The sequence below is a fragment of the Bidens hawaiensis genome, unplaced genomic scaffold, assembly GCF_021521415.1.
Source record: "Bidens hawaiensis isolate Kalapana, Puna unplaced genomic scaffold, B.hawaiensis_p1.1 tig00002553_1, whole genome shotgun sequence".
Lineage (NCBI taxonomy): Eukaryota > Viridiplantae > Streptophyta > Magnoliopsida > Asterales > Asteraceae > Bidens > Bidens hawaiensis.
Genome location: NW_027491139.1, coordinates 1086157 through 1107834, shown reverse-complemented (window position 1 = coordinate 1107834; position 21678 = coordinate 1086157). Strand labels below are relative to the sequence as shown.

Genomic DNA, 21678 nt, shown 5'->3' with positions numbered 1-21678 from the left:
TAGTAATAATGCTATACATGATGAACGTGGATATATAATTTGGCCTTTTATTAAGCCGGTGCATATGATCCCACGTTAGTTAGGGGAATGTCAACACCAATAAAATATTCCACTTCTACAAACGCTTCATATATATACAAGTATATTGTCATTCTGGTAAGAAAGAAAGAAATATATTTGTTTTATATTAATTCCAATATTAAGGTGCAAGACTTCAATATAAAATTTTAATGGTTAGTTTGCTAACGGTAATAATAGATATTGGGCTATTGGCAATATTAAAAGATGTTGGCAATTAATATAAAATTCTCTGCATTAGTAATATCTCAATTATGTGTTTATTATAATATCACATTTTGAATAATTGGTTGTTACTTTTTAATCAACTCCTTTAAACTTCATCAAAGTATTGAAATAAACAAATTTGAAATATTTATTGATGCTATAAGCCTGTAAAATTTTTAAAAATGAAAACTTAGGTGTGACAATCATGTTGGATCCAACGATTAAAACTGATGAACGCCTCTGTATTAATTAAGTTTGTCAAAAAACGTAAACGAACCCACTTACAACCATATAACACAAACATGATAGTATAAATCATATAACATGTTAACAGGTGACGGGTAGTAAATGATTTGGATTGAAACACTTTGTGGATTAAAACTTGTTATTTTCTCCATCCTTGATCTTGAGTGTAGTTGATTAAGTGTTTTGCTTACTTAATCGTTGTTAATGATTATCAATCAAGTGTTAAGGCCTTAGGACATGTGTGTGACGTGTAGTCTCAATGATGAACTAAGGTTATTTCATGTCACATTAGGTCAGTTAAGTCATTATCAAAACATTAAGATTGATTAAAGTTGTTGTAAATAATATTATACAAAAACAGTTGATGGTTAAAGAAAAAAACGATCAACCTCTCGTCCTGCAATCGCCTCTTCGATATATAGGCTTCTTCCATCACACTAGCTTCATGTAGCAATTTACTTATTTTCTTTCAACATGATCAATGGGTAAAAAGGCAATCCCCAAAAGCATCCGATGCTTGACCAACTTCTCAAATACCTTTGGAGCGTCCCGTGGGTCGTACCCAGCTGATGCCATCAATAACAGTCCTATGTAATCAGCTTTAATCTCCATCCTACACATAACCACCTTATATGGTAAAGATTTCATGCAAATTTATTCAAATTTTGAAATAATATGTCAAAAAACTTACGGTCTGTTTTAGAAACAAAGGGTGACGAAAAAGCGATTAACCGAAACGAAAACAAAAGAACAGACCCAACTAATAACTGGCTGTCTGGTTTAGCTTCTTTTTCTTGAAAACCAAAAGTTACGGTTCAGTTTGTTCCAATGGAACATGTTCCAAAACCGAATGACACGCACCAACACCGAACAGAACATGTTCCAATGTTGTTGAATTTTTGGGGCCAAACTCATTATTCTGAAAAAAAAAAGTTTACTATTGTAGGTAGGCCACTTTTGAGGCCAAACATTTCAGGCTCCATAACCAAAAACCAAGCAACCGGAACCGAACGATTTCCAAGAACCAAAAAATTGAAATTTTGATTTTGGTCCGGCTTGAAGCCAAAACCGAACCTTGCACAACCCTACAGGAAACATAAACACATTAAACAAACCGATCACACGGTAGTATGATGATATTGTTGTAACATTAAATTTCACTGTTAAGAAACATTTGGTTTGGTATGTAAGAATAACAAAATTCGATTAAATGAAACCATTATCCAAAAAAGTATCGGTTTAACTTTATACTATAGGTTTTTAATTATCTTGTTCAATATCATCTTTATTTTATTTAGAATAATTTATTATTTGATATGCACATATGTGTTGAACTGTTGATAGATGAAAATCTTTCAGATGTTAACAACTAGCATCCATCAAGAAAAGTACATTTGGAAATAAAAGTACCTTTTGGAGAAAGGAAGCTTAAGCAGAAAATATGGCATCACGAAGAACCAATCATCGCGCGTAATTACAATTCGATAAAAAATAATAAGCCACCCGATTTTAAACCAGGGGTTCTTTTGAATCTGTTCAGCTGCGTGTCTTGCGACAACATGTGCAACCCAAAACGATATTCATGTTCAGCCAGCATATTCATATACATACCCCGTGACCAATAACGGCAGCAATCTCTTCATCAGTTTTAAGGTGTTCCAACAAGCCAGTAAAGACAACAATCTTCCCGCCAGGCAATGAAAACGCGTTCACATCACGATCATTGATCACCAAAACCTCGAATACCAAACCTTCCAAATGCGAAATCGCCTCATGATGATCGTGTGTCGAAACCTCCTGCTGTTGTTGGTTCTTGAATCCTCTGTGCAATTCTTGAATTATATCCCATGCAATCATCCTAACCCTAACGCTTTCCGGATGCATTGCTGGTAATAATTTTCCCTTGAATTCATCTTTCATTTCCTGAAACTGTGACTCCCCCATTTGTTTCTCCAAATTGTGAATAAAAATTATTTAAGACATTAATATTTAAGGTCTTGAAATTATATTTTGTGCAACTTAATTAACTCGTTTGACCCATTTGAACCTATTCTCTTTTAGCGGAAAAAAAATATATTGTATTTGACCCAACAAAAATAAAAACATTGTAATTAATGGCTCAAAATCTCCACTTCTACTTATATACACATTGGGTGTTTGGGTAAAAGAAAATTATGATGACAGATTAACATGGATTTTAAAACACATGGCATACAAGAATAAAGTTTTTCGAAGCCATTTCACCCAAAGATAGATCAGTTGAGCTTTGACCTATTTGTTCTATATCATTTTGACCCCTTCTTTGTATACTGTATGAGTTGCTACAACTGAGAAGTACATACAACTATGTTTTACACACTAAACATCATTATCATTCCTGGGGCCAAATTGCCTCACTGGCCCAATTCCTTACCTATGTTTGATGTCAATCAAAGGGTTATGGGTATAATTGTAACAACAACCGCGTATTAGTGTCAACACGATATGCACACAGCCCTGTTGTACACGCTAAACATTTATACGAAGTGAAATAGTTTCATCAATAAATCATTAAGGGTCTTATCTTTGATCTTTGTCTTTGTTCAAGAGCAACAACGCAGTTGCAACAGTGTGTTGCGAAAGAAAATCTGGTGAGTCCCCGTTTGTGCGTTCAAGAAGTTCATTCAGTGTTTAACTAGAGGTTCTAGCTAAAGAGAATTGGTACCTGGTATTGATGAACGGAACACGTATTTGGCTAAACACCCAAACACCTTTACTGAGAAATTCACTCAAAACTTAATTACAATAATGAAATCCTACACGGTTTATATAGACCAAACGTAGACACGTTTGAGTCTAATCAGGTCTTTCTAAACAATAGGTAATTTGATAAAACAATTAAATAAACCTAACAACCTAAACCAACATGTATTAGGAAGTATTAGGATCCATATATAACATGTATCTTGCTCGCCAAGTTACTTGCCTTGCATTTCAAGGAATATCATTCGAAATTGCCAACACTAGCATGTGTTTCATACTTATAGAACAACTATGAGAGTTGGAAGTCATACTTAAAGAGCTATGCAATATTACATAACATAAAGTCCCATTTTACACAACAAAGGGAATTGCCACTCCACTATGAAATAAGAACAAGTACGAAATACAACATACAAAAAGATGATCGAAATACAACACACAACTATGGATGATCGAAATACAACACACAACTATGGGGGTTGCGGCGCAGCTTGTTGCCCGTTTGCCTGCCACTTTATTGTAATCTTTTATAGTAAATTATATAAAACTTCGATCAAAAAAAAAAAAAAAAAAAATGATCAACCCTTTGAAATTTTGCAATGAGCACCATCACTTCCACATAAACCCAATTTTCCAAAATATCCTGATAGTGAAAAAAAGCATGCCTCCAGCGAGACGGTTGATAAGTAAAGCAATACACACCATCAAAAATCCAATGGAGAAACCAGTTGCCCCACCAATAAGAAACCATCTCTGAAGATCGTCTACATGTTTTTCTTCATTCTCACTTTCACCAATGACGGGAGGAACTTCTAATTCTTTATCTCCGGGACAATACTTGGACAGAGGAAGTCCACATAGTCTTGCATTGCCAGTGTACCTTGAAGGTTCAAAGGATTGGAGTTGAGTGCTTGATGGAATTCTCCCTGACAAGTTATTATACGATACGTGTAGATAGTTTAATAACGTCATGTGAGATATGCTTGATGGTATCCCTCCGGAAAGATTGTTTCTAGATAGATCCAAAATTAGAAGTTCTTTCATCTCACCAATATTCTGTGGAATCTCTCCATATAGAGCGTTCATGGACAAGTCCAGGGCAATCAATTTATGGAGATCGAATAGTTCATATGGTATTTTTCCTCTTAGATTGTTTCTTGATAAATTGATAATCTTAACCAATCCTAGATTGATACCAAATTCTCGTAGACTTCCTTGCCACTTGATCATGGCATGCAGGGCCGTCTCCGAGAATTTAAATACCCCGGCCGACCAAAAATAAAAAGGCCCGTAGACCTTAACAAAAAAAATTTATTCGCTAATGTATATAGATAAAACTTTTATCGATCGATTTGTTATAAGCAGAAACCATTCAGAGCATGTAATTATCTTATAAACTATTGCAAACAACCTTATTTTTAACACAAAAAAACATATATGTGTAATACGTATAAAAAATTTATGCCCCCGAAACTTATGTGCCCCGGCCGATGTTGCGGATCGCACACCCTCCGAGCCTCCCCTGATGGCATGGTCAACATACTCACTCCCATTGATATAGTTAAAATAATGCACATTTTGATGAGGCGAGAATCCATTTTGAACCATGGAAGTGAGATTATTGATGCATGAGGGGATTGTTCCATAGAGGTTGTTCACCGATAAGTCTAGAACTTGTAGATTTTCTAATTGACATAATTGTGAAGGGATGGTTCCAATAAAGTTATTTGTTGTTAGACTAAGAGCATACAATCCTAATAACTTTTCTCCTATCCAATGAGGCACATTACCATCAAACTTGTTGGCCCCCAATTCCAAAAAAATTAAGTTTGTGCATTTCTTTAATGATAAGGGAAATTCTCCAGAGAAGCTATTGTTGTATAGATACAAGACCTTGAGATGAATCAAATACTTGAAAGAAGCGGGAAGCTTTCCAGAAAAATTGTTATATCCTAGACTAAGAAGTTTTAGTTTTTTAAAATGCCACAAACAGTCTGGAATTTTTCCCACAAATGAGTTATGTGAGAGATCAAGAAAGAGGAGAGACCCATCAACAATTTGACACAAAAAGTTGATGTCTCCATAAAGATTGTTTTTGGATAGGTCTAGCCATTCTAAAGTGGGTGAAACATTTGTTATAGGACCATAAAAGTTGTTAGAACTCAAATCTAATGTTGACGGTTTATTGTCAAAGTTTGATAACAAATTCGTCAATTCCCCTGTAATGTTGTTGGAAGAGAGATTCAGATATGTCAATCGAGAAGGCCACATGTTCCGAAACTCCTTCGGAATTGTGTCTGAAATTTGGGTATTGGATATATCAATGTGGGAAAGATTTTTCATTGTCTGAATCCATTTAGGGAAAGCTGGCCCTAGCTTGCAAGAGCTTAATTTGATCTCTTCTATATGAGAAAGGTTTGACATGTGAGCTCCGGAACGAATCCCTTCTAGTGGGTTGTTTGAAAGATCTACAACCAAAATCTTCGTCTGCCCAATATATTCAGAGATGACACCTTTAAGAGAATTGGAAGAAACGTCTAATCTTTGAAGCTCAGGTAGTTGCCATATTTTTTCGCTTATGGCTCCATTTAACTGATTATCAGAAACGTGTAAATACACTAGGGATGAAAACTTTTGGATATCATCAGATAATGGCCCTATGAATTGGCCACTTGAGGCACGTAACTCTTGTAAGGTAAATGATGTGCATCCAGACAAGTTCTTTTGGAAATCGGGTAATTTGACAGGCATTGAGTTGAAATTAAAAAGTAAAGATGTAAGACTACATAGACTTCCAAGATATTTGGGGATTCCGTCTAACTTGTTGAGAGAGAGATCAAGATCTACAAGTCTGTTGCTAGTTAATGGGTATAACCACTGATACATGGATGCGTTGAGATTGTTGTTTCCAAGGTATAGGCTAACAATTGACGAAGAAGACGAAGAAGAAGAAGAAGAAGAAGAAGAAGAAGAAGAAGAAGAAGAAGAAGAGATCGATGAATAAGAATATGGATGCATGACCTGTGAGAGCTCACATCCATCTAAACTTAAGGTTGATAGTTTTTTAAGACTTAGAATGACATTTACCCAGTTATCTACTTTGCCCAGATAAATACTTGATGCATCAAGGTCCTCCAATTGAGACAAATGCAATAACCAATCTAGGTTTTCAATTTTACATTCTTCAAGACCTCTAAGTGAAAGAACTTGCAAGTTCGTGAGGTTTCCAAGTTCATTAGGAACAGTTCCGGTAAAATCGTTCAAACCAATGTCAAGATATCTTAATTGAGTCATGGAACCAATGAACATAGGAATGGTATCACAAAAATAATTTCCAGACAAATCAAGATGATTCAAGTAGCTTAAGTTAAGCAATGAAGGGCTAATCTTACCTTCAAGATATCCATAGGACAAGTCAAGGGTTGTGACATGACCTGTTTCATTGTTGCACATTACTCCAAACCATGCGCAACAACCATCTGCTGCTGCTGCTTCTTCTTTTTCAAGGGTCCATGAAGAGAGAACTCCTTCGGGATCATAAATGTATGATTTGAATTGAAGAAGAGTGTATCTCTCCTTAGCGATGCACTTATTATTACGAGGGTGGTGGCCTAATGAAGTTGCAATTGTCGTCTTAAGCCAAACTGCAGACACAAGTACTAAAAGAATGAAGAGGAATACATGAGGCACAAAATGCTTATGACAGATATTATCTCTCATTATGTTGTATAATTTTGTATTTATGTATTCTTTAATCTTTGATGCATCAACATATATCCACTGACTATATATAAACTTGGGAGTTTAAAGTAGATGACCTCAATTTGAATAGGATGTACGTAGTCAAACCTTATACGATTTAATTTTTCAAATAAGTAAATTTCCTTTCAACTTCCATGTCCAGGTATGACGTATGGGTTAAAAATGTGTGGTTTAAGTTAAATGTTTTCCCCAAATTACAAATTAGTCATACAAAGACTTTTAAATCTAAGTCCTCACGATATGTATTTATTGGATATATTTTTCATCATATCCTTTTCCAAATCCAATTAATGTGTTCCAAACAATTTCATTCAACTTTCTTGTGCTACTCATGTGTATATAAATTTGTGTGGAGAATACAAAACATAAGAAAATCAACTAATTAACGAATAAAAAAGTTGGTCTGTTCAAAGACACTCAAGCCTTCACCAGGTAAAATTATGCGATATAAATGTAAAAAACAAACTAATCTACATATACCAAAGCGCATTTGGCCCAATAATATCTGGTGATGTAATAGTTGCTCTCTCCCTTAACGGTTGCAATAGGCGAGTTAGATGGAGTTGTATAAATGGGCCGGGATACGTAATGACTAATTAGGAACGAGCATTCATATCATGTCCACCATATTTAGTGAGTGGTGTTTTTATAATATAAAAAATAGTTTATGGTGTTGTGAGTGAAAGAGAGTAATATGCGGTGATTTTTTTGTAAATTTAAAAATTTACTATCCACCCCCTATAATTTTTGAATATATGTTGAAAATGGATGTGAATAAATGAAAGAGAAAATATAATGATAAGGGGACTCGGGGTGGTGCGTGATGGGTAAACCATCACGCGTGATGGCTTGGCAAACACCGTCGCCGCCCCTCTCATCACGCGTGATGAGAGGGTTAGCGTGATGGCCATCACGCGTTGAATTCTCACAAAACCCAACACACACACACACAAACCTATATATATGTATGTATTTATACCAAAATCTATCACACTAACACCACCCCCACTAAATTCCATCACTAGTGATGGAATGTGGTGGGATGAGGTGTCACCATACTATTGGGTGTGGTGGGTGATGGATTTGGAACCAACCCATCCCCCTAAAAGTATGAAAAAAATATTTAATTGAAAATGAGAAAGAAAATATATTGTTTTTTTAGTGTAATTATGGATTTGAATATATATAGAGGAAAAGATGGGAATGCTCTTAAATGTTCATTTTTAAAAATAGTATTGAAGTATTAAAAGTATCAAATAGATGATCATTATGTATCCCCATTTATACCAATTTCGATTAAAGCATTAATAACGAGTATGATCTAAAGTTGTTATTATAGAGGTAGGGTATTAAAAAGACCCAAATACCCTTAAATATCACCCACTGGTCGGTGAGGAACCCCTCATATACCACCCGCGGGACATACGGATCACCTGCTTAAACCGTCTAAGGAAGAAACATCCACGTGACGTATGCGGAAGCATCCTGGCACCCTCAGAATTCATCCGCAGGATGGAGTACCCGTCCGCACAAGTTAATGACTGGGAGGCAATGCCTCAGGACAGCTGTCAGTAACTAATTACCTTCTAGAAGAATAACCACGATTGTTACTTGGAGAATACGTGACTTGTCAGCCAATAAATGAAGGACAGCTGGCCAGGTTGTTATAACCGTGCACATGGCCAGGGTTTGATTCATCCTATCATAGGGTGACACGTGTCCAGGTTGTTATATCCATGCACATGGGATGTGTAGCTCAACCTATCACAAAGGGACACGCGTCCAAACGGTTATTAAGATCTTCTATAAAGGGACAGCTGCCCAATCACATTCCCACATCCTTCAGCTATAAATACCTTATCAACCTGCACGAGGTATTCATTCACATACACTCTCACTGTACTTACTCTTATACTTTAGTACTTTCTCTCTTAAGAACTGTACTGATTCTCACGCCGGAAGGTGGTTACGGGAAGACCCCCCTCTTGTCCTTTCCGTGATGAGACTCACGGTGTGTTTTGCAGGTTCCGGTTATTGAACATTGGGAAGTTGTACTCATATTGTGTCGGTTGTTATCATATCCTACCCTGTAGACTCATTGGATCCAGGACCCGACCAGGGGAACGGATCCAATAAGTCTACAGGGTAGGATATGATAACAGCCGACACAATATTTGATGAGGTATTAAAACAATCACCCATGTCATTAATACAACTATTTTTTCTATCGAAAATGGCATAAATAACAGAAAATACATAGTTAAATGACATAGGTGATTGTTTTAGTATATGATTTACACACTAATGTTTATTGTTCCAACTAGTCGATGATCATCACATGCTTCCAAAATCAACAGCAGACAAAATGTTTTGATACAAAATAAGGAATTAGCTGATATTGATTATGCAGAAAACCATAGGGAATTAACAAGAGTTACAAAATGATTAAGAAAAATGAATAACACGTACTATGTCCTATTTGGCCACCCATGGTGTTGATGGTAATTTTATTCATCAAAAGGACTTAAAAACCCAATCTTGTATTGCATCTTACAATTAATACTATACTTGTATCCCCAAATAAGAACAAGAAGAACCAAATGCGAACATGCAAACTATGGATGTGCAATCCTAAGTAATTTTGCAATGAGCACCATCACCTTCACATAAACCCAGTTTTCCAAACTATCCATTAAGTGAAAAAACGCACGTCTCCCGCTAGGTTTGACAAGTAAGGCAATACACACTATCCAAAATCCGATAGCAAAACCGGTGACGGCACCAATATAAACCCATATCCGAAGATCATCTCTGTCTTCCCCGTCATCCACACTTTCACCAGTGACGGGTGGAACTTCAAGTTCTTTATCTCCTGGACAATATTTGGAGACGGGAAGTCCACATAGTTCTCCATTCCCGGTGTAACTTGAAGGTGCAAAGGACTGGAGTTGAGTGCCAGATGGAATTCTCCCAGACAAATTATTATACGAAACATTTAGATAGTTTAATAAGGTCATGTGAGACATGCTTGATGGGATTCTTCCTGAAAGATTGTTTCTTGATAGATCCAAAATTAGAAGTTGTTTCATCATACCAATATTCGGTGGAATCTCTCCAACTAGAGCATTCATTGACAAGTCGAGTGCAACCAGATTATGAAGATCGTTTAGTTCATCCGGGATTTTTCCAGTTAAATTGTTGCTTGATAAGTTAATGATCTTCACCAAATCTAGAGTGCTGCCAAATTCGCGTAAACTTCCTTGCCACTTGATCATGCAGTGGTCAACATACTCACCCCCACTGAAGTTAAAATAATGCACATTTTGGTTAACTGCAAATCCATCTTGAACCATGGAAGTGATATTATTCAAACATGAGGGGATGGCTCCATGTAGTTTATTCATTGACAAGTCTAGAATTTGTAGATATGCCAGTTGACATAATTGTGAAGGGATTGTTCCAATGAATTTATTTGATGTTAGGACAAGAGCATAAAACCTCGATAACCTTTCCCCGATCCAACCGGGCACGTAACCAGAAAACTCATTGGCCCCCAAATTCAAAAAGGTCAACTTGGTTAAATTCTTTAAATAAAATGGCAATTTTCCTGAGAAGCTATTATTGTATAAATATAAGACCTCAAGATTGATCAAAAGCTTGGTAGAAGCAGGAAGCCTTCCAGACAGATTGTTATATCCTAGACTAAGAACTTTTAGTTCTTTAAAATGCCACAAACAGTCTGGAATTTGTCCGGTGAATAAGTTGTGTGAGAGATCAAGAGAGGATAAAGACCCATCAACAATTTGGCACAAAAAGAAGATTTCTCCGGATAATTTATTTTTGGAGAGGTCTAGAATTTCCAAACTTGAAGGAGCATTCGGTATACGACCATAAAAGTTGTTGGAACTCAAATCTATGATTGAAGAACGAGGGTCAAAATTTGTTAACAGATCTGTAACTATCCCGGTAATATTGTTGAAAGAAATGTTCAGATATCTCAAACGAGAAGGCCACGTTTTCCAAAAGTCTTCTGGAATTTTGTCTAAAATTCCGTTATTGGCAAGATCAATGCTCGAAAGACTTTTCATTGTTCGAATCCATTTGGGGAAACGAGGCCCTAGCTTGCAAGAACTCAAGTCAAGTTGTTCTACATTTGAAATGTTTGACATGGGAGCATCTAAAGGAGCCCCTTCGAGTGAGTTGTTTGAAAGATTTACATTTAAAATATTCGACTCTACAATATTTTCAGAGATGGAACCTTTAAGAAAATTGGAAGACACGTCTAATGTTCGAAGCTTGGGTAGTTGCCACACTTTTTCACTCATAGTTCCATTTAACTGATTATTAGAAAGTTGTAGAACTTTTAGAGATGAAAAATTTTGGATATGATCTGACAATGACCCTTGGAATTGGCTATATGTGGCCTCCAAATATTGTGAAGTAACCGACGTGCATCCAGACAAGTTACTTAGGAAATCATGTAAGTTGATAGGCATTGAGTTTCCGGAGATAAACAAAGATGTCAAACTACAAAGATTTCCAAGATATCCGGGAATCCCATCTAACTTGTTTCCCGAAACATCAAGTTCTTCAAGTGCGTTGCTAGTTAATAGAGACAACCAGTGATACATGGATGAGTCAAGATTATTTTCGGTGAGAGAAAGGGCAACAATAGACGAAGAAAACGAAGAGTTGACATACGAATAAGAATATGGTTGTAGGACACGCGAGAGGTCACATCCATCTAAACCTAAAGCCGATAGCCTTTTAAGACTTAGAATCACATTTACCCAATTATCTACTCTGGCAAGAGAAGTACCTGACATGACAAGGTTATCCAAGTGAGACAGACGAGACAACCAATCTAGGTTTTCAATTGTGCAGCTAATCAGGTCTTCAAGTAAAAGCTCTTGCAAGTTGGTGAGATTTCCTAGTTCCACAGGAATGATTCCAGTAAAGTCATTCCAACCAAGGTAAAGATACCTTAATTGGGTCATGGAACCAATGAATTCGGGAATTGTTCCAAGAAAAGAATTGTCCGAAAGGTCAAGATAATTTAAGTAGCTTAAGTTAAGCAATGAAGGGCTAATCTCGCCTCCAACAAATCCACCAGCCAAGTCAAGGCTTGTGACACGAGAATGGTTGTTGCACGTGACTCCACTCCAGTAACAACAATCATTGGCTTCGTCAAATGTCCATGTAGTGAGGAGGCCAAAAAAATCGTAACGGGTGAATGATTTGAAATGAAGAAGAGCTTGTCTCTCCTTATTTGAACACTTACTATTACTAGTGTGGTTGCCAAGGGAAGTGGGAGGTTGCATCCTAGACCAGCTCAGGGAAGTTGTAGTGGTAAATGATTCCAACACAAAGACTGAAGTAATAAAGAAGAAAAAAGGATGCATAAAATGCTTATGGTAAGTCTGGTTTCTCATTTTGTTATCAAATCTTAAATGTTTGAGATATCAACATATATGCCCAGCATTATATAAGTTTGAAATAGCCTATACCTCATATATTGGATATCTATAAAGCAAAGTTTGTGTTGATTTTTCAAACAAGTTGATTTTCTTTCTATTCTCTTGTCCACATATGTCTTGACAATTTGTACCTAATTAATGAATCTAAAAGTTGGTCAAGTCACACGTCTTCACACATTTTTTCAAACCCAATTAATATGTTTCAAGCATTTTGTTTCATCCTTCAACGACTGAGCATGTATATAAAACTTAATAAAAACTTTAATAAACGTAGAGAAAATTATCGTTTGTGTTCCTTTGGTTTTAAGGCGGAGGCACAATGCATGAGTCCCCGAATAAAATTTGAACCGGGTGAGTTCATGTGGTTTCAAAAACAAACCATTTGAGTCCTTGCCGTTAACTAAAAATGTAGAATTACTAGTTTACCCTTTTTTATGATTCGTATGAGTATTTGTGGTTAATTGACTGCTCAGTTGTAACATCCTGAAAATATCCATACCAATTTTGCCAATTTAAGAAGCTGAGGGACTAGTTAGTCATTTAGCTAAAGATATATGGAAGTGACACATGTCCTATGACTCATCACTATGAGAACACACATGTCACATGGTAGCAACACAAAAGGACATATGTCATCACATAACAACTCATACCATCACAAAGTGATATGTGGCTAGTGACAATCAATATGAATGCCGCATGTCAACACATTATGGCATGACTCATCATCAAAAATGACACATGTCGCATGGTTGTGAGTGACGGTCCGACCGGGGATAGCTATAAATAGTGAGCTTGGTTTCCGTTCCCTCGACCCGATAAAATTATCCTCTAAATCGTGCCCAAAATCGGCGCTGTCACACCCCGACCAAAGGCGGCGGAACATGCCGAGGTGCAACGGATTGCCCAAATACACAAGACGCTATTAAAGCGACAATATTTAATCAACTCATTTTATTTTATAAAATCAATAAACAACACATCTTGTTCATACAAAACAAATTGAATACAAGTAAACAAATATATATATATATATATATATATATTGTTCATTTTGTTTATATTCTAATAGTCTTGATAACGTTTTTCGTCAAGTCCTCAAGTCAACAAAAGTCAAACCTGTAACATTGCGTAAAATAAAGTTTGTCAACATAAAGGTTGGTGAGCAATTTCATAGTTTTTGAATAAATATGTATATAATAAGAAATTCCACAACTTGTATACGAAACAATAAATAATAGCAATAATTTGGATAAAAATGAGGTCGCTAATAAGAATACATTAGCGGCACCGTCTATAAGAGAATACCAAATAGATTCGGATTTCATGAGGTCTTTAATAAGAATACATTAACGGCACCGTGCTATAAGAGAATACCAGATAGTTCACGGATTTATGAATCAACCAACCAAAAGCGGTAAACACATAAGCACTTAAGCATGTAAGCATATAATCTAACTATCTATATAATTGTCTACCATGAAATCCTATGTGTCGCTCTCAGGTTGTTCCTCCCATTCTCTAGAGCCATCGTATTGTTTGATTTCTAAATGGAGACTTCTCATGCATTTGACCCGAATTCACGGGTATGGGTCTTACCAAACCCGGATAGTCTTTAAATGGGTTATAACATCTCATATATTTATGAAACTACTTCATAATCAAACAATAATTTTTGCGGGTCATGGGTCTCACCAAACCCGAATAACTCCTAAACGGGTTATAACATCTCATTTATTTGTGAAATAACCCCTTAGTCATCAAAGAATAATTTACACGGGTTATGGGTCTTACCAAACCCTAATAGCCCTCAAATGGATTAAAATATCTCATTTATTGGTAAACACTATCATTAAACCATAATTTAATTTATCTCCTTTACATGTTCTCTGTTGTTGGTTTATCATCTTCATGGCCGGTTAACTTCAGATACTACCCACCATTGTCAACTACATTAGCATCCCCTTTTTCATTAGACAAATATTTGTGTTCATGTTTGTTCATTTAAAAAAATCAACATGCTCGTGTCCGTTTATTTTGTTCTTTAAAAATCTAAAAAACCTGCATATCTCAATTAAAAAAACTCAAATGCTAAAAAATATAATAACAAACTAATATATGTTTACTAAATTAAAACTAAACTACGTTAAAAAAATAAAATAAATCATCATAAAATAGCAATACGATTAAAACAAAAACTTGAATAAACCCCCGTAATACGGGAGGATCAAACTAGTATATATATATATAGTTATATAAAAATTATAATTATATTTTTTATTTACTGTCATGCTTATATATATGGAGTGTTATTATATTTAAATTTGTAATAATTGTTATATGAACAAAATGTATAAAATAATTATAATGATAAAAAATATACTTAAAAGTCCCAACGGGTATACCCGATACCCGCGGGTATGCCCGATACCCGATGGGTAATTACCCGGCGGGTAATGGGCCGAGTATGGGACACGATTTTACAAACGGGTATGGGTATGGGATTACCAATACCCGGCCCGTTGCCATCCCTAATGATGCTCGAATAAAATAATAATAAAAATATTAAAAAGGCTTAAAACCCTAAGTCGAGGTTATACTCGATAAATAAAAGAAAATATAACAAAAAAAAGACAGAGAAAAGAAAGTATAATGAATATATATATATATATATATATATATATCAAATGTGATTATATTATATGATTCTTTGTTACAGATATTATTTAAGTAATAATAACTATTCTTAAATAATAAAGAAAAGAAAAAAATACGTTTCTTAGAAAAGAAGAAACGTTGGGTTTAAATAAATAAACTAAAGGTTTATATTATAAAAGAATATAAGTTAAAAGAAAAACTTTTAATTTATAAAAGAAAAAGAATATTTTTTAACTAAAGGTTTTATAGTAAAGAAAATGAGATTTGAACTAAAGGTTCATCGAGGTAAAGATTATATAAGACTAAAGGTCTTAAGCCGAATTATATATCCGACTAACAAAAGGTTATATTGAAGCCGATCCAAATCAAAAGGTGAATACACCCCAAACTTTACAAACTTGTTTTTAAACGAGTCAAATGTGTTACGTGAAAAGATTTACATGAGACTATTTGTCTCTAAAAACATTTATAAGCAAGAGTATAAACCTTGCCCTCAGGCTATAGTATACGTTTGTCTGGATCCTTACATATGTGGTAAAACGCGGTGGGCACATCGCACCACACTTGGTTATAGTCACGCTCGCCTGCGGGGAGTAATGACCATGTGTATACGTATGGTACCTAAGTAATGTCGAACGTTGCGGTGTTTGCTGGGGTGTATGTGTAGAGACTTGAGTTTATAAATTGTATTGTTTTAAAGCTTGATTATTCCTAAGCCACGATAGGTCGAACCTAAGTTATGTCTCGAGGGGTAATCAAGTAAAAGAAAATATTTTAGCGTCAGCATATTCACCAGCATTCGTTGCTGACGTATTTTCTTAACATTTTGCAGGTGACCAAAGTTAGAGCTTGGGGAGACGAAGTGCTCAAGATATATGATTGCTCGGATCTTTTTGTATAAACTTAAATATAAAAATGGTGGTTTGTAATTAAACAAGTAATGTTTTTGTTATAAACTTAAAACGGGTATTTTATAATCCCGTCTTTTTATTGTAAATATTATCCACATGTTTTTAAGACTTCCGTTATTAACACGTAACTCTGATATATTTACAAATGTGGTACCAACATATGTGTCATACGCCTAGGCCACGGTTTCGGGTATGACAATAATCAACCATAAAAATGAACCGAACTTTATTTTAACAAAAATAAAAAATATTTAATAAAAATAAATGTACTGAACTAATTTTTTAACAAAAATAAATGAACCAAACTTTTTTTAACAAAAATACGAACCAAACTATGTTTTAACAAAAATAAACGAACTGAACCACTGTTTAACAAAAACAAACGAACCAAACTACTTTTTTAACAAAAATAAACAACCGAATTACTTTTTTAACAAAAATAAACGAACTACCTTTTTACTAATCTAAACGAGTGTAACTACTTCTAAAATAAGTAATCGAATCGAACTCCACCTTAGCACAAGTTACGACGATAATTTTTTATTAAAATAAGTTCGGTTAGATTATTTTTGTTTAAAAAAGTTTGGTTCATTTATTTTTGTTAAAATAAGGTAGTTCGCTTTTTTTTTATATAAGTTTGATTCGTTTTTTTTAAAGTAGTTCGGTACGATTGTTTTTGTTAAAGTGAATTGTTCAGTTCGTTTAGTTTAATAAAAAAAAGTAATTCGTTTTGTTTATTTGAATTAAAAAAATATTTTGGAATATTTATTTTAGTTAAAAAAAAGTAGTTCAGTTAGTTTTATTTTTGTGAAAAAAAAAGTAGTTCGGTTAGTCTATTTTTGTTAAAAAAAAGTTGTTCAAATTATTTATTTTTGTTGAAAAATAAGTTTGATTCTTTTTTGTTTTGTTTTGTTTTGTTTTGTTAATATATAGTTGGATTTGTTTATTTTTGTTAAACTAAATAAACTAGAATGCTTGTTAAAAAAAGTGGTTCGGTTCTATAGTTTAGTAAAAAAAAAGTAGTTCGATTCATTTATTTATATTAAAAGATAAGTTTGGTTTGTTTATTTTTGCTAAAAACTAAGTTCAGTTCTTTTAATTTTGTTAGAAAGGTAGTTTGATTCGTTTATTTTTGTTAAAAAAACAAGTTCGGTCCGTTTAGTTTTGTTAAAAAGTTAGTCCGATTCGTTTATTTTTGTTAAACGAAATGAACTACTTATTAAAAAAAGTAGTTCGGTTCATTTAGTTTGATAAAAAAAATTAGTTTGGTCCGTTTATTTATGATAAAAAGTAGTTTGGTTCGTTAATTTTTGTTGAAAACGTTGTTCGGTTTGTTTACTTTTGTTAAAACAATTAGTATAGTTCATTTATTTTTGTTAAAAGGTGAAGGGGACTCAATGTGACTAATTATGAAAGTTTAAGGACTCAGAGTGACTATATATATATATATAAGTAAAATGTTGAATCTATCCCTAAAGCTAACAAAGTTAAGTAACGACAAGGACTTAAATGGTTCATTTTTAAAACCACAGGGTGTAACATCCCGTTTTCTCGTTTCTGTTAATGAAATAAAATATGAGTTATTACGAGTTGGGCTAGTGTTGAGTTAAATAGATATGGGTTATGGACTTGGATTAAAAAGAAAGGAAGGAAAGACCATGGCCTTGAGCCCGTGACCCATAGTATATAAATCACATTTATGCATAAATCCATTCATTACCACTAACTCCATACACCATCAAAAACACACACTTAGCTCTCTCTCATCCTACTCTCTCTCTAGCCGAGATCACCAAGAGAAACCGAGCATCAACTCGAGGTAAAGATAGTATAATACTGTATAGATCCAAACCCGCTAAATTTAGTCGCGAAACGACGAACCTGTACCCTTAAACCGTTAAAGTCACGAGATCCAGGTGGAATCGGGTATAGACTGATCGAAACATGAGCTTAGGGGTCATCCTAGATCAGATCTGGATCGAACGGGACGAAAAACGGTGAAAACGGTGGAAAAATAACTGAGATCTCGCTTTTCCGGCGAGATCCCGGTTTTCCGGCGATGACGACGCCGGAAAAACGTGTACGAGGTTGAAAAATGTCAGAACCCTGACCCTAGTTCGTTATGGAAAACTAACGAATTAACAGTAGTTCGTTAACGGAAGGATAACGAATAAGCTTTAATTCGTTATGCTTATTCGTTAAGGAAAGATAACGAATTAGGCTAACGAAATAGGATACGAATCAGGTGATTCGTTACTCACCAATTCGCTAAGTGAAGGTAACGAATCAAGTCATGTTCTGATAACGAATCGGAAGGATGTAACATCCCGAAATTTCCAAAATAATATTAATTAAATTATTTAATATCGGAGGGAAAGTTTATCGGGTTAACGGGAAATAATTAAATAGAGTAGGAGTTGGTATGGGTCGGGCTAGTGTTGGTTAATGGATATGGGTTATGGACTTGGGTCATGAAGGAAAGAAGGATGAGACCATGGGCTTAAGCCCATGATCCATAATTATAAAAGCCTTAATTACCCAATTAATATTCATTTCTCATACTCCAAACACCACCCAAAACACACACTTAGCTCTCTCTCTCTAAGCCGAAACCAAGAAGAAGAAGAAGGAGAACCGATTTCCGACCCAAGGTAATGATAGTATGATATTGTAGAGGTCCAAAACCGTTAGATCTAGTTGCGAAACGACAAGCCGACACCGTTAAACCGTTAAAGTCACGAGATCCGGGTGGAATCGGGTATAAACCCAACCTAAGATGAGCTTAGGGGGTCACCCTAGCTCAGATCTGGATCGAACGGGATGATAAACGGTGAAAACGGTGCTGGAATACGTTTTTCCGGCCACCGCACGGTTTTCCGGCACGACGGCGCCGGAAAGGCGGAGCGGGTATTAGGATGTCAGAGTATGTTTCTGACATCCTTTGATAAAACCTAACCCTAATTCGTGTGAGAAGCTAACGAATTAAAGGTAATTCGTTAACGGAGGATCAACGCTAGCCTTAATTCGTGAACCAATTCGTTAACAAAGGTATGACGAACCAGCTCTGATTCGTTAAGGAATAATAACGAATTAAAGCTAATTCGTTGAGTAGTGAACCCCCAGTTCGTTAAGGTTCAATTCGTTACAGAAGGGTCTAGTTCGCTAAGGAGACTAGTTCGTTAGAAAGGTTCAATTCGGTATAAGGTCCAATTCGTTATAGGGTTCAGTTCGTTATAAAGGTCGATTCGTTATGAAGTAACGAACTGGCAATTCGTCATGAGACCGGAGTATCGAATGAATCCCATTTCGTTAAGGATCAAGTAACGAACCAGACTTTTATCAGAATGACAGAACAGTCCCTGGACTTAGAAAGAATGAGATAGTTACCCTTGGACTTTCATAACTTATGAAAGACACCTTTAAAGGCAAACGAGTAAAGATTAACTAACCGGGTAATGATTCAATGAAGTAAAACCGGCTTAGACACGTAAGGCTAGTTAAGTAGCAATAGAGTGGCTAGAGTGGTATTTGATATTACAATTATTAAACAGTTAGACGCGCACAGCTCGAGAATGAGTAACCAGTAGCAGAAGAAGTAACCGAGTTCAGGTGAGTTTCTAGCCCCATTTTCCTTGTTATGTTTTCGGGGCTGTGTGCATACTCGATGTGAAGTGTGAATACACTTATCTTAAGTGGTAAGTGTATGCTATAGATAATATACGAGGTAGCTATTATATAATGCTTGTCAGTGCGTGAACGATCTTCGGATATTGCACGTATCGCCAAGGATAGTGGTTGTTAGTGTGTATGAATGCTATGATGTGTTTTGCTTATTATGTAAATAATGAACTGATAGGAAGTGTGTATTAGACAAGTAGAAGTAGAGTGTGATAGAAGTGGATAGGGATCTAGTAAGAGCGTCAAAGTGGCAAAGTGGCATAACGTTAATCGTTATTAAAGTGGCAAAGTGGCATAAAGTGGCATAAGTGGCTAAGATGTAGGGGTAATTAAGAGGCTAAGTTGTAGGGGTAATTAAGTAGTTAAGCAGTAACATGTTAGACAGTGGATTATGTGTCTTCGGATACGTATATAATGTATGTAGTGGTTGTATGATAAGTTGCTTGATTAACTAGAACTCACTCAGGGTAGCTGACTTTTAGTATGCAAGCAGGTGAGCTGATTATAGAGTTAGCATGAGGACGGCACATGGCATGGATTGAACGGCTGGCATCTGAAGATAGAAGTAAAGATGTTTTAAATATAATGTTTTGTGTTATGGTATCAAAGAAAGGATATAATGTTTTGTAACGAATGGTTGATGTTTTATATTCCGCGAAAAGTTTTAATTAACTCTGATTTGTAAGAACTGTGTTTATGAGTAAATCCGACCCTAAAGTAGGGCTACCGGGAACGGGGCCTTACAAAGGACGAACCAGATGATGACAAGATGACGAACTAGGGTAACGAACCAGACCATGTTGAGATATCAAACCAGAATAACGAATCAGCTAACGAACTAGATCATGAAAGATAACGAATTAGTTAACGAATCAGGCTTAATTCGTTATGGCAAATGAGTTAGCGAATTAAATAATAATTTAAAAATCCTAATGGAAAATATGTTAAGACAGTTAATAAAAATACAAGTTGACTTAGCAGCAGAGCCCCTTGGATCCCGCTAGGGGCTGCCGCCCCTAGAACCCAGCTGCCAGGGGCGCTACCCCCGGATCCCCGTTCGTCGAGGGTTATAATTAGACTAGAAACGCAATATGGGTAGTGATACTTAATTGATACGTGTAATTGTTATACAATTAGTCGCGCACAGCTAAAGAAGGGAATAACTGTTAACGATGAACGTAACCGCGTTCAAGTGAGTTTCTAGCCCCACTTCCTTGTAGTGTTTTCGGGGCTGTGTGTATACTCGATGTGATAGTTAATACACTTACCTTAAGTGGTAAGTGTATGCTTGGTATGATTTATGCATGATGATTGTTTGACGGTGCGTGAACGATCTTCGGATAGTGCATGTACCGTCAGGTGGTAGTTAAAGATATGATTGATATATATATGATGTATGAATGATGTATGTATGTTATGTATGTTATCTTGATAGTACGTGAACGATCTTCGGATGTTGCACGTATTATTAAGGAAGGTATGTAAAGACAGGTATGATACAGTTGCACGAAACAAAGGGACCAGACCTTAATAATATCTGTGAGGATAGGGACCAGACCCTAATAATATCTGTGATGTTGGGGACCAGACCCTTATAATATCTGTGATGTTGGGGACCAGACCCTTATAATATCTGTGAGGTTATAGGGCGGAAGGCTCTTTAAGTAGTATGGATAGTTATGCATGTAAAGTATGAATGATGTACACACCTTCGGGCATGTGTGCAAGTATGTGAACAGATTGTATGTTATATGATTAACTAGAACTCACTCAGCGTAGCTGACTTTTAGTATGCACACAGGTGAGTAGAATGAGACAGCTAGCTTGAGCGGGGACACGTGGCAAAAGAATAAGAGTCTGGCATCTGAAGACGCAAGTTGTTTTATGTTTAATATTTTAATATCGAAGGACAATGAATG

At 35.6% G+C, this 21678-nt stretch overlaps 1 protein-coding gene and 2 pseudogenes across 1 annotated transcript; all 3 read right to left on the bottom strand.

Annotated features, from left to right (window-relative positions):
* Positions 1 to 899: 899 nt before the first annotated feature.
* LOC143620245 (mitochondrial metalloendopeptidase OMA1 pseudogene) lies at positions 900 to 2490 on the bottom strand (annotated as a pseudogene).
* A 238-nt stretch (positions 2491 to 2728) lies between these two features.
* On the bottom strand, positions 2729 to 6993 carry LOC143620244 (receptor-like protein EIX2; annotated as a pseudogene).
* A 2373-nt stretch (positions 6994 to 9366) lies between these two features.
* Positions 9367 to 12763, bottom strand: LOC143620171 (receptor-like protein EIX2). Its single transcript, XM_077091912.1, has 2 exons — positions 11168 to 12763; positions 9367 to 10948 (listed from the first exon to the last, which is right to left on the bottom strand). The coding sequence occupies exons 1-2, from the start codon at positions 12465 to 12467 to the stop codon at positions 9651 to 9653; spliced, it is 2598 nt and encodes an 865-aa protein (XP_076948027.1). The 5' UTR covers positions 12468 to 12763; the 3' UTR covers positions 9367 to 9650.
* Positions 12764 to 21678: the final 8915 nt, after the last annotated feature.

What these genes read in the sequence shown, in the direction of transcription:
- LOC143620171 (XM_077091912.1), bottom strand. Translation starts at nt 12,467, where the DNA reads ATGAGAAACCAGACTTACCATAAGCATTTTATGCATCCTTTTTTCTTC. An exon ending in TGTAGAACAACTTGACTTGA is followed by an intron (nt 10,949 to 11,167) that starts GTTCTTGCAAGC and finishes CTTCAATCATAG; the next exon opens with ATTTGAGTTCCAACAACTTT.